Source organism: Etheostoma spectabile, chromosome 17, assembly GCF_008692095.1.
Source record: "Etheostoma spectabile isolate EspeVRDwgs_2016 chromosome 17, UIUC_Espe_1.0, whole genome shotgun sequence".
Lineage (NCBI taxonomy): Eukaryota > Metazoa > Chordata > Actinopteri > Perciformes > Percidae > Etheostoma > Etheostoma spectabile.
This window is the reverse complement of record NC_045749.1, coordinates 18,100,937-18,113,938: the sequence shown is the minus strand read 5'-3', so window position 1 is coordinate 18,113,938 and position 13,002 is coordinate 18,100,937. Positions and strand designations below refer to the sequence as shown.

The window sequence follows — 13,002 nt, the reverse complement described above, 5'->3', positions numbered from 1 at the left end:
TTTTTGAAAGTGTTACTTTTAGTGGATTCAAATATGTGCAAGAGAAAACACAAAAACATGCAATATTTCAACCGACATTTCATAATATGTTTTAGAAAATACAGTATTCCATTCAAGCCCAATCCAAAGTAATGATAAGGAGGGTAAATCCCCTGACTTCAGCATAAAGCACTAAACTGAGGCCAAATCTCATCAATATTGCTAGTAATTTGCACTCAAAATCAGAATCTGCAGCGTAAATCTTTTAGCAAGTTAAACTAAAACTTCAACTTGTCAGAGGCGAGCTGTTATTTATTTTTATAGGAAGCAAAACAGCCTAGTTTCTTTGCTTGTCAAACATATTTGAGTTCAATCAATGAGTTCAATCAGCCCTAAACTTCTGATAAATAAAAACATGGCATTTGTAATAATGTGACATGGTTTTCAGCCTGTAAAACTAAGGACTCTTTATATGAAATATTTAGCAAGAGGTGCTGGGTTCACATAGGATTTTACTTTGTAGCAGTACTCACATTTCTCAACAAACTACTAGCTTTAAAAATGTCCCGAGAAAAACGTAATGAACGCACTATGGAGGAAAAAACTTTTCAGACTTTTTTTCTGGAAACAGCAGGCCACATTAGACCTCAAGCAGTTACACGTTTTATTTTAATATAGTAATTTAAAAAAATGAATTTTATATTACACTTTTTGCTAAGTCGAAAGTGAAAAATAACTGTAGTCATCTGTGTTCTTTTCTCAGCAGCAGTTGCATGATGGAAAGGCACACGGCTGTTTTGAGCTCTAATAACCACTTGGCACATTCGTTTTTTTATTAACGGTCTCAAAAAAACCCGCCACTCGAGTAGAATGTGGACGCAAATAAAAGCAGAGAAAAGTACAGAGAGTTAAACTAAGTGAGCCACGTCTGGCGATCTCTTTTTTTTTTTAAATTAAGGGATCTGATGAGGGAGAGTGTGGATCAGTGACGAGGGGAGTCTCTGCGCCGCTGATTGAGGGATCACCACATTCTCATGAATTGCTCAATCAGCCAAAGGAATGGGATCTGTGCTAATTAGAAGGACTCTCCTTCCATCATGGGGCTGCAGTGTAATTACAGTCAGTCTGGGCCTAATGACACACACCGTGCAATACCACTTCTTGTCCTGTGGGGCTCCTGTTCTAAGCAGAAAGCCTGGCTGCAGTTACATCATTATATAATTATTGCATTTACTTTGATTAGGAGAATAATTAAGCTGTTTGGTTGCATTGCAAGAGAAGGCTTTGTTAGTGTTCCCACTTTGTGCAGACTCAGATTACTGCCTGGATTAGGTCAAATAGAGTCAGAGATGTGAAATAAATATGCAGCTCAAATAATTGAGAGAATATCAAAGTCATTTGATATATACACTCACCGGCCACTTTATTAGGTACACCTGTCCAACTGCTCGTTAACACTTTAATTTCTAAGCAGCCAATCACTGGCGGCAACTCAGTGCATTTAGGCATGTAGACATGGTCAAGAGAATCTCCTGCATTTCAAACCGAGCATCAGTATGGGGAAGAAAGGGGATTTGAGTGACTTGAACGTGGCATGATTGTTGGTGCCAGAAGGCTGGTCTGAGTTATTCAGAAACTGCTAATCTACTGGGATTTTCACCACACCATCTCTAGGGTTTACAGAGAATGGTCCAAAAAGAAAAAACATCCATGAGCGGCAGTTCTGTGGCGAAATGCCTTGTGATGCCAGATCAGAGAGAATGGCCAGACGTTTCAGCTGATAGAAGGCAACAGTGACTCAAATAACCACCCGTTACAACCAAGGTGGGCAGAAGAGCATCTCTGAACGCACAGTACGTCGAACTTTGAGGCAGATGGTACACAGAAGCCCACATCGGGTGCCACTCCTTTCAGCTAAACAGAAAACTGAGACTACAATTTGCACAAGCTCATCGAAATTGGACAATAGAAGTTGGAAAAACGTTGCCTGGTCTGATGAGTCTCGATTTCTGCTGCGCAGTCGGATGTAGGGTCAGTTTGGCGCTACAACATGAAAGCATGGATCCATCCTGCCTGTATCAACGGTTCAGCTGGTGGTGGTGGTGTCATGGTGTGGGGAATATTTTCTTGGCACTCTTTGGGCCCCTTGGTACCATTGAGCATCGTTCAGCGCCCACAGCCTACCTGAGTATTGTTGCTGACCATGTCCATCCCTTTATGACCATAATGTACCCAACTTCTGATGGCTACTTTCAGCAGAAATCGCCATGTCATAAAGCTGGAATCATCACAGACTGGTTCTTGAACATGACAATGAGTTGGCTGTACTCAAATGGCCTCCACAGTCCCCAGATCTCAATCCAATAGAGCATCTTTGGGATGTGGTGGACGGGAGATTCGCATCATGATTGCAGCCGACAAATCTGCGGCACTGTGTGATGCCATCAGTCAATATGGACCAAACTCCCTGAGGAACTTCCAGCACCTTGTTGAATCTATGCCACGAAGATTGAGCAGTTCTGAAGGCAAAAGGGGGTCCCCCCGTTACTAGCATGGGGTACCTAATAAAGTGGCCGGTGAGTGTGTATATAGTGTGTATTTTAAGTGAGCAAATCATTTTTAATATCTTTTCTAATGTGACTAATATAATAGCTCTGATTATGACCTTAATCAACCAATCAGATCAGTTCATGGTAAACCTGGTGAACATGACTGTGAAAGATCATCATCATGTTGTCATTGTGGTCATTTTAGCATTTAGTGCAGATCATAGACTGTATATACAACTATAGGTGCAACTTCACAGAGATGCTAGCATGGGTGTGGACTCTTTAAGGTCCCATGGCATGAAAAGTTTACTTAGTGAGGTTTTTTAACATTAATGAGTTCCCCCAGCCTGCCTATGGCCCCCCACTGGCTAGAAATGGTGATAGGTGTAAACCGAGCCCTGGGTATCCTGCTCTGCCTTTGAGAAAATAAAAGCTCAGATGGGCCGAGCTGGAATCTTGCTCCTTATGAGGTCATAAGAAGCAACGTTACCTCCCCTTTCTCTGTTTTGCCCGCCCAGAGAAGATGGCCCACCCATGAGAGAGAGACATCATGGCTTTCAAACAAGCAAAGTGGCAGTTGGTCAAGGCCACCCCCCCTCTCCTCCTCACACAGACACAGAAATGCCACGCCCTAAGGAAAGCTCGTTGTGGGACTGGCTCTAGTGACTGTAAATCGACTTCAGATACGGTATTAGGGGACCACTAAGGCCTATCTAAAAGCATCTGAAAAGCACCGTCATGGGACCTTTAATCAAACTAACTGGTATAGCATGAAGTACCTTAGTTGTTCCCAAAGTTTTTGCTTTATGTGAACCCTTAAAATGAAGCAATGAGCTCCTTCTCGGAATGATTCATTTGAGCGATTCCTAGATGTATCTAGTGTTCCGAAAACTCGGTGGGGAACCACTGAGGCAAAGATATAACAAGTACACCAGAAGAGATTTTGCTTTCAAGATAAGAATGAATTTCTGGTATATTTTAAAATAGCTGTATATTGTGACATGGGAAGGTGACTAACAAGTTTAAAAAAATAAGGCTACATGTGATATGTATTATCACCAAATACCACGAATAGACCAAAACCAAGTATTTCATGTGTACCCAAAGCCTTCTCTCTCCTACTAATAAAAACCTAGGTCTTGGGGCGACCTCTAGCTCACCCAGTGGGAGCTTGCACCTCTTGTAGGCGGAGTCCTTTGCAGCGTCGCAGGTTCAAATCCGACCTGCGGCCCTTTGCTGCGTGTCATCCTGTCTCTTTCTCTCCCCCTTTCCTAGCTATCCACTGTCACTATCAAATAAAGAGAAAAGCCCAACAACAACAAAAAAAACATGAGTCACATTGTCGTACTGGACCAAATGTGTATCAATCCACAGCTGGAAATAGTCCCCAACAAATGCACTGTTCAATATTTGTTAGAAACTGCGGTGCCCAGCTGTTTTAAGAAATTTCGGATCCTTTTTTATAAAGTAAAAGTATATATTTAGGAGCTGTTTTTAATAGATTGACATCTTCCGTGGACAGAAATGGGCTTGCAGCAGAGTACCACATAGGGAAGTCTGAAAGAATTGAGAGACTGACAATGACATGGGGTTTTCATGAGATTTGTTGACAGTAACATTATTTTTTTGAATAACAGCCTTACTGTTCCTTTTTAAAATACAGAAATCTCAGCACCTGAACAACCTTTTAGACATATTTTATAATGTGAGACTGTAAAAAGGATACTGTAATTAACCATGGATAAGGATAAAGCTGATAGGCAGCATGATGGATTTTGTGCATTGTATTCTCCTGGGAGAGACACAGTGGGTGAGGTGAAATGGTACGCAGGAGATCAGATGGCTCTGTCCTCCACCTAGATCCCTGAGCCCTCGCTGTCCCTCTGATACAGCTGCTCCTCTGTTCTCCCTTTGTGGCCTCCCACTCCCACTCGGCTCCTGAGTAGAAACCTACATTCACGTGCAGTCTGGCCGTACTGTAAAATTTATAGTCACTGTTTGACTTTGAGAAATGCAACAAGCAACTTTTTGCCTTGAGGCGGAAAATGCGTCGTTAGTCCCATCCTCCTTTTCCCTCAGCTGGTCAATGGCCCGCCTTAACACCTGTCAATCATCCCGATAAGCTGTGTCTTCTTATTGCTCGAGGCTGAGGTGACAGGCATCAGTGCAGTCGCTGCAGGCACTGACGACAAAACAGAAACACAGACGAGGAAAAAAAACGAGCCATGCCACATTCATCCAGGTTTTGGGCGTCTCATCCGGTGCATGTTTAGCCATGAAAACACCTTCACACGGCGGGTCGCAGACCAGCGTGAGCTTCAGTGCAAGTCTATTAAAATGAATAAGCGCTCTTCTCCAGTACTCCACGCTTTATCCAGCTATACAATAATTACTTTAGGATAGAAAAATACAAAACAATAATACAATAATAAACTTTTTGAAATGCTCTTCACAAAATACAAGATCATCTAAACCCATTAATGCTAGCGGTGTGGCTAAATGGATGGCAGGTCCACTTTGGCTTAGCTATTTCAATGTACACTTGGACTTTAACACTTTACCCATAACATTTATATTAATCTAAAGAAAATCCGCTTGCAGCATCTGTATTTTGCAGTATTTCATAATTTGGGGTCATTTTTCTGCCTTTTCTTAGATAGTAACAGGGAGAGATGAGAGTAAAAGAGGGAGAGAAACAGAGATGCAGCAAAGGTCCACGGCCCGATTTGAACTTTGTATGTTGTATAACTGATAATAATAATAATAATAATAATAATATATCAGAAAACCCAGAAAACAACCTCAGAAACCACCCTGATGAAGGCAAGCTCGCTTAAAATGTTGTAAATAAAGCATATTGTATGTGCTGGAGAAAAGTGTGACTAAGTTTTAATTGTAATTGTTCCCAGGCATCATCAAAGCTTCAGGTAAAGAGACGGAGTCATGTGATCCTACACCTACATCTTAAATTTGTGAAATAGTTATTTAAGATTGCTTTTCTCATTCAGTAATGTAAAGCATGAAAGATCCTTTTATATTAGTCCGAGAATCATCTGATCACGTCCTTTTTGCCTTTTTGTCCAAACATTTCAGGTCTCTAAAGCGGCTGCAGACCTGATGGCGTACTGCGATGCCCACATACGTGAGGACCCCCTCATCATGCCCGTCCCCGCCTCCGAGAACCCTTTCCGGGAGAAGAAGTTCTTCTGCACCATCCTCTGATGACCTGCCGGTAGAGCAGCACGGGCGCAGGCATGGCGTTGCCTGTCTTCTCTGTCTTCACCACACCTAAAGCTACTGGCCGTAGGCGTTGAGTTGATTTTTTGCCAGGTGGACACTCTGTTGTTGGTCAGCTCTGTCCTGGTGGCTGAAGGTTTTGGGGGAGTCAGCTACCAAACTGGCAACCCAGTGAGCGTATCATGTCTTGTTAAATAGGTTTGTTATTGCTTTGTTATTAGAGAACAGCCTTGCTCAGTGCTTAATGACATGAGATATGTTTTTTTTTTTTTTTCCTTTTTCTTTTTCTTGTGCTAGATCTTAACTTGCCTCAGGAAACAGAAATTTTCCCAGTGTCTACGACTTTTTTAAACATTTATTTCCCTTCCCTTTATCTGAATTAAAAAGCATCAATCTTTGTATTCTCTTGGACATAATTTGGGTTAGTTTTGAATTGCTTTCAGTGCACAGGTTTGACTATTTGTATCAACACTTACTTTACTGAAAGTACTACTGAAATTCGACACTTCCCTCTCACTATTGGTTTCTCTTTCAATTTGCCTCCAGAGTCACAAATAATTAACCCGCTCGTTTTAGTGCTGCAGCACGGGCGATTTTAGATTAGAGCCCTGAAACAGAGACCTTATCTCGCATAGTAAATTCTTTCAGTTTGAGCCAACTGCTCTGGCATTACTGTAAGGAGGAGGTAGCTGCACATCAGTTCTGCTGCAAATAAATAAATCGACTCTCTATTAATTGACTGGTGCAGAGCTAATGTTTCAACAGCGAGATGAGTTCTTCAGGGTTATCACTGTGCAAACAACCCCTTTTGGGCAAAAAATTATTTACGAATCTGCCTCCTTCCAGGGCCCGTTCTAATGCGTTCTACCTTTTGCTGCTATGTTTGATTTACTCTTCATATACTTCGTCCGCTTCCAATCAGTGACCCCATCGGTTAATCCCGCGGCCCCTGACTGGAATATTTTTACAAGTTGTAGGACATCTTTTCCTCGTATTTCCTTAACGGCCTCATGTGTTCTCTGGGCATGTTTCCTGAGCCTGATTCTCTTTTTTTTTTTTTTGTGCCTGTCCTAGAGTGAATGGCAAGGCCTTTGACATTAATGCCAAACCAGAGGCCTGCATGTTTTTCGCCTCTTTTTTGACAGCCTCCTCTGTTTCCGAGGGACCGTCGGTCTTTTAGAGTGTACAGTATGTTACAGTGCCAATTTCTGTGAGAGCGGTGTGATCTTCACACTGTGCTCCCGCAGCCTTTTTTCCCGTTTTTTTTGTTTTTGTTTTGTTTTTGGAAGAATAAAGCACACTGTCGAAACATTTCCTTTACATGGTAGTTGAATAGCATTTGCTAATTTTTACGATGAATTGTTATGATCGTTATTAATATTGTTATTATCAGTAGTATTATTGAATATTTGTTGCACAGCACTGACAGCTACATGACGTGTAGTGCTACTAAGCTTGTATGATACTTAGGAGAAGGGAAAAAAAAAAAAAAACATTTATAAATCACGCAATTATTGATACTATCTGAATATTTTTTAAGAATAACGATAAGGGTCGGTTTACATAATATGATCCCTTCGGTGGTTCAGGCTTTTTGAATTATTGTTTCTGTAAAATTAAGAGAAATGTACTCTTGGTACTTGAAAAGCCATCGCATTGGGAATCAAACTGATACTGGACTGTCACAAACTATTGGACTCAAATTGTTTTCAGGATAATTATTGTCTTAACTTCTGAAATTAAAAAAAAACCTGAGACTGACCTCAGGGCGCTCCCACTGACCTCATCTTAAGGATAGTGCCAAATCGGAAACAATAAATATAATGGCTAGAGATGAATATTGCATGGATTTATTTCTATCTATAACAGAGAGAACTATTATGATATGAAATATTGCCTCTTCGTTGACTTTCTGGGTGCTGCTCTGCACAAAATAATCTCATTGGAGTCCGGATATGTCAACGATGTGCAGCTGTATTCATGAATGGATATTATCGTTTTGGTATAAAATAGCATTTAAATAGCAGGCTTTGTAAATCCTTTGATGGATCAAATGAATTAAAGGAAAACGGCAACCCCAATGTGCTGTGTCTTCAATATTTCCGCCTTGTGTCTCTCACTGACGTTTTGAGCTATGTCTGTCTGATCCCACGGAAAGGCCACAGCAAACCGTTTGGGTTTTGACAGATGAACATGATATTCTGGTGTGTAGTGGAGACCTCCTGTGGCTGAGCTGAACCATAGGCCATCTGCATGCACTGTTCATGCACTGTGGCATTTATTTTTGAAGGATTGTGATTCATTTCAGCCTTAGCCAGTTTGCCTTTTACACTGCAGATAGAAAAAGAAACACCCGCCGACACTGCAGGTTGCATGAAGAATGTACCTTATGATGACTCAGAGCATCAGCCGCAGACATCAACATTCACATTTTTTGTTGTAGCTTTTTCATGTGTCCAACCATGCATGCATTTACAGCCTCACCTGGGAATAGATTGAAATTCCCACTTTCTACCTAGTTCGATATTGGTTATTTATTCTTAGGCACTTTTCAGACACTACTTCACTGCACTTTAAGGTCTGGTGATCATATCAAAGTCAGAATTTCTTGTTTTGGCCTGTGAAGTCCTAGACAAACAAGGAAATCCACCAGTGTGTTCCTATCATAGGTCTGGTTATAAAAGCTGGCAATAACTAAACGGATTGTAGAAAACCGTATGGACACTTTTGATAAATGACACTGATAACGCAAGTTAGGTATCTCTTTTCAATTCTCTAAACCAATACCAAAGAACCAGGATGTAATCAAAGAGAATAGCCTTGGCACAGCTGTAGTGTGTATTATCTACATTTTTTTTTCAAGTTAAAGGGCCCTGAAAACCTAGTTTTTCAATCAGCTTCTTACATTGATTGATGGGGTCCACATGGACACAGAATTGTCTCCTAAAGTTAGGACCATTTTTTTAAACGAGAGTTTTCTGTATTTATTGATTTATCTCTTTGTTTTTTTTATTCACTGGGTTAGAGTAGGCGGGGCTCCATCGGGAAAATGTGATGTCACAAACTTCCATTCACCAACGAGATTTTAGCAACATTGGAATCAGAAAACGTTAAGTCACTGTCAATAAAATCTGATCCAGCCACACCCACACAGCAGGGATGAAGAAGAATAGGTGTATTTTTATGTGTTTAATACATGTCTATTTTCCTAACTTTAAAGTTAATTGTTGGTCATTTGGCTGTGACTAATTGAGGTTAAAGAAAATAAGTAAAATACTTGGGATTGAAAACCAAGTTTTCAGGGGCTATAGGTGAATTTTATTTATATAGCCTTAAATCATACACCAGAAGGCTTTGCAATCTGTACATGCAGCACCTTCTTCGGTCAGGCCATAATTTTAAATAAATTAAAAAACCTTTATGGGACAAAACCGTCGGTAGTATAGAGAAAAATAGGAGTTTTATGGACCGAAAACTAAACTTAGAAATTCAAGAAGTAGGTGTCAATATTTAGATTCTGTGCACATGGGAGAACCTTGGGAACTGACTAGATAAAAATAAATCTATATGATGTAGATCCAGAGAAAAGTGCAGTGAGTGCTCAGTGTTTTGAACGCTGCCAAACAAAAGAGACAGAGCAAAAGAAATGCATACACCTACAACGAGATAATTTAGAGCAGGAATAGGTTTTCAACAAATAAATGAAACGTGAAATCAGAGTTAAGAACATAAACAACACACTTTGACAAGGGTTGGACATCTGCAGCAGAGCAGGATGTTAGGAGTTTTTTTTTTTAAGAAACCCCATACATGCTGTGAATAGCCCTTTCCTTTTAAATGAATAATGTGTTGCAGAGGGAGAACTAAATCATTGTAATGAGTATGAATATGACTCCAAAAAGAATTATATAATGCACAGGAAAGTAATTATCCCCAGGGCAGTAGGTTATCTAATACTAAGAATCTGCGCTGAAGCAATTTTCCAGATTGAGCAGTGAGCCCAAGTGTACCAAAATACATGAGAATAGTAATCATTTCTGATGAGATTATTTTCCACACTCAAAGCATGATGTTTTGGAGCGGTTTCATTTCTATTCATGACATTGGCATGCAGTGTATTGCATGCCAGTGTTTCCCAGTACATTATTATTTTGTGGTGAAATTTCTAAAATAACATTTACGCAACACTGGAACTCCATTAGAATCCAAGCATGGCAGCAGGCGCTTTTGGTGTCGCGGCCCTCTCTTCCTTTCAGGAGAAACACTGGTGCTCTCCGAGTCAGAAGAAATAGTCTTCAAACACCCCTCTCCATGCACAACAGATTCCATTTAAATGATTTATGTGCAGCACAGAGTAATGGGTTTAATAAAGTTATGTTCTAATCTTGAAGCTACAGTGTGTCCCTGTTTGTAGCTCTGATCAATATTTTAATGTTTCAGTTTACTCCTAAGGACAAACTATTTATTGTGCTGACTTAACCAATCTGATATTCTTCTTTTAGGGTAAAATTCATGGTGCTGCTCTATTTTTATTGAGATGGGTCAAATTTTGAAATATATAGTATAAACACTTTATTTACACAGAATTATAAGAGGAGACAGATCCTGCTAATAATAATATGTAACTCCAATATTATTATTATTCCCAACAGCTCATCTTATACAATTTGTATCGCTACCTTGTCATTATATAACATTAATTATGAGATTAATCCTTATTTTTGTAACTGGTTACATGTAGGGTACTATATTTATATTCAAGATCCAATTGAACATATTAATATTTTGTTAGCTTTTGATGTAATGTTATCCCAAATTAATAACAACAACAAATTGCATCTAGAGCTAAAATATATCTTTACCTAGTTTTATATTCAAATTTTATTTTACTTTCTGTTATTTCACAATGCTGTTCTTGTTGGCTAGAGGGAGTTGAACTCCAACTCCCGGAGTACACCGCGGGGTGCTCCTCGTCTCCCATTGGTCCATCTCTCAGAGCAGCGAAGGCAGACGTAAGGCAGTGCTGAGAGCCCGGCGGAGAACTGCGGAGCTGAAATGAAGCGCACACACGGAGCGGCTCCCATCGTGCAGTTCAGTGCGGCTCAGGAAGAGGCTCTGCGCCGCTAAAGCTGAAGGCTGCTCCGGCTGAATGAAGGGCTCCGTCCATGCGTAGGCTATCGCTCATTCTGCTGCCCTGTGCTGTCGCCGTCCTGGTGCACTTGTGGTTGGCACAACGACCCTTCTCCACCCCGCTGGACAACAACACAAATTCGGGTACTTATTAGCCTCAACCCGGGCTTCACCTCCTCCTCAAAGCCTCGCAACTTTTTACAGCCGAGCGGCTGCCTAACTTTGCTCTTACCGCTCCGGTGTGTCTGTTGTGGTTGTTATAGTTTGTGTGGAAACAGGTAGTTTATGCTTCGCTCGTGAGACTCTCTCCGTGTGTGTGTGTGTGTGTGTGTGTGTGTGTGTGTGTGTGTGTGTGTGTGTGTGTGTGTGTGTGTGTGTGTGTGTGTGTGTGTGTGTGTGTGTGTGTGTGTGTGTGTGTGTGTGTGTGTTTAGTAGAAAATATGTGAATGTAACAGTTCATTAGTGTTGGGCGTTGCTGGGATAGTCTAACGTCTGGAAACAGAGTGAAGCGAGCTGAGCATCTCTGTCTCGTTACAACTACCGATCTCTGTGCTGCTTTCAAATGGACTATCGATCAGCCACACTGGAGGGTAAACCCGTTTGTTTGTTTTTTAATCGGAGGAAAAAATAGTTTAACCATCTTTTGATTCATGAAGACAATTGTTTTGATATCAATTATAGGATGCATCAGAGTAAGTCAGTGCAAAGTAACTGCTTTCAGAATCAATAATGGCAAGCATAAGTCAAGCATGCCTTAATGTGTGATTTAAAAAAAAAAATTGTAGGTCATATTTGATCCCTATCTCCACATGAAACACCTCATCGCTGGATAAGAAAGGACATCATGTTCCTTTTCATTTCATTTAAATATTTTAGCATGGCTTTCTGTTTCTGTCACAGATGAATCGTTACCTTTCTATGAAGTTTTGGTGGGAGTGCTGTCAGCGAGACACCATTATGAACTGCGACAAGCGATAAGGGAGACCTGGCTGGGATATATCCAAGATCACCCACACTTCCAGCACAGGTCTGTGTGGTGGAGCTCCAACTTCACCACTTGTTTTGCTTTCTTTTTCTTGTTCCAAGGACAGATTCATACAGTGGAAATAAAGCCTGCAGCGGTCAGCAAATAACAGACTGCCACACCAACCCTTTTATCTTTACCTAACCAGCGGCCAATATTGTTCTCTCTTTCATTCTTCCTTTTTGTCCATTTCCTTCTCATTCAATGATCTGAGTGCAGATAAGATATGATGGCCTTTAAGCAACCCTCTGTCACCATGGCAACGGAGGGTGGATAGATGGACAAGCTTTCGAAATCTTACAGCCTAATATCGCACCCAAAAAAAAAGAAAAAGGAGAATAAAATGTTGTTTGTGCTTATTTCAGGGTGGGGGTGAAGTTTATCGTGGGCGAGCATGGGTGTCCTATTCCCGAGGAGGACAGAGAGGATCTGTACTCCTGCTCCCTCCTGAACTTCACCGAGCCAGGTAAAATCATAACCATAATAATCGGCCTCACCGACTAATGAGTGGGCATCTGCAGCTGTAATATGAAAAGGTGTGCAATTTGTTGCTTTCATGTGCAATTTTCAATAGTGGAGGTGAGGCAGAATAACAGGAGAAGACCTGAAAAGAGTGAAAGAATGCATGTTCAGAAAAGAAGTAAAGCACCTTTATTCGTGTTCTCCCACAACTCAAGGACATCATTGGTTTCTTTTCACCATTCAAGGCCAAAGCAGAAATGTCTTCCAGTTGCTGCAGCCAGTTCTAGAACTGTGTACTAACCCTTGAAAAGTAAAGCTATACAAAGCATTGGCACCATATAGGAAATAATTGAGCAGGCTTACTGTCAGATGGAACATCCGCAGTAATTGTTATGTCTCTTACCTTCACAGAGTCGGTCCAAATTCAGCCGTTTCACTACTTTTCCTGCTCGTTTCAGTGTTTTGCTACCTTCATGAAAACATAATTGCTGCTCATCAGAATAGACTTTTTTTTTTCCAGCCCATTCTCTGTTCTCCACTGTGTTAATGGTTTAGGTGTTGACGTGATTCGCTTCATGAATCGGAAGCAGGCAGGCTGCAGGGGAGGGGGGTGGGGGCGGG

General features: G+C 41.0%; 2 protein-coding genes across 5 annotated transcripts in view; both read left to right on the top strand.

Annotated features, from left to right (window-relative positions):
* gng4 (G protein subunit gamma 4) overlaps positions 1 to 7,846 on the top strand; it is a 28,040-nt gene extending 20,194 nt beyond the window's left edge. Inside the window, exon 3 of the mRNA XM_032541652.1 lies at positions 5,622 to 7,846. Coding sequence (XP_032397543.1) covers positions 5,622 to 5,750 — 129 coding nt within the window. The 3' untranslated portion in view covers positions 5,751 to 7,846. The remainder of the gene's footprint in view (positions 1 to 5,621) is intronic.
* A 2,917-nt stretch (positions 7,847 to 10,763) lies between these two features.
* Positions 10,764 to 13,002, top strand: part of b3galnt2 (beta-1,3-N-acetylgalactosaminyltransferase 2) — a 10,013-nt gene continuing 7,774 nt past the window's right edge. For 3 of the 4 annotated variants that reach the window (XM_032541636.1, XM_032541635.1, XM_032541633.1), the window contains exons 1-3: positions 10,764 to 11,039; positions 11,796 to 11,922; positions 12,285 to 12,385. In XM_032541636.1, coding sequence (XP_032397527.1) covers positions 10,931 to 11,039; positions 11,796 to 11,922; positions 12,285 to 12,385 — 337 coding nt within the window. In that variant the 5' untranslated portion in view covers positions 10,764 to 10,930. The remainder of the gene's footprint in view (positions 11,040 to 11,795; positions 11,923 to 12,284; positions 12,386 to 13,002) is intronic. The other variant, XM_032541634.1, reaches the window with a different exon arrangement.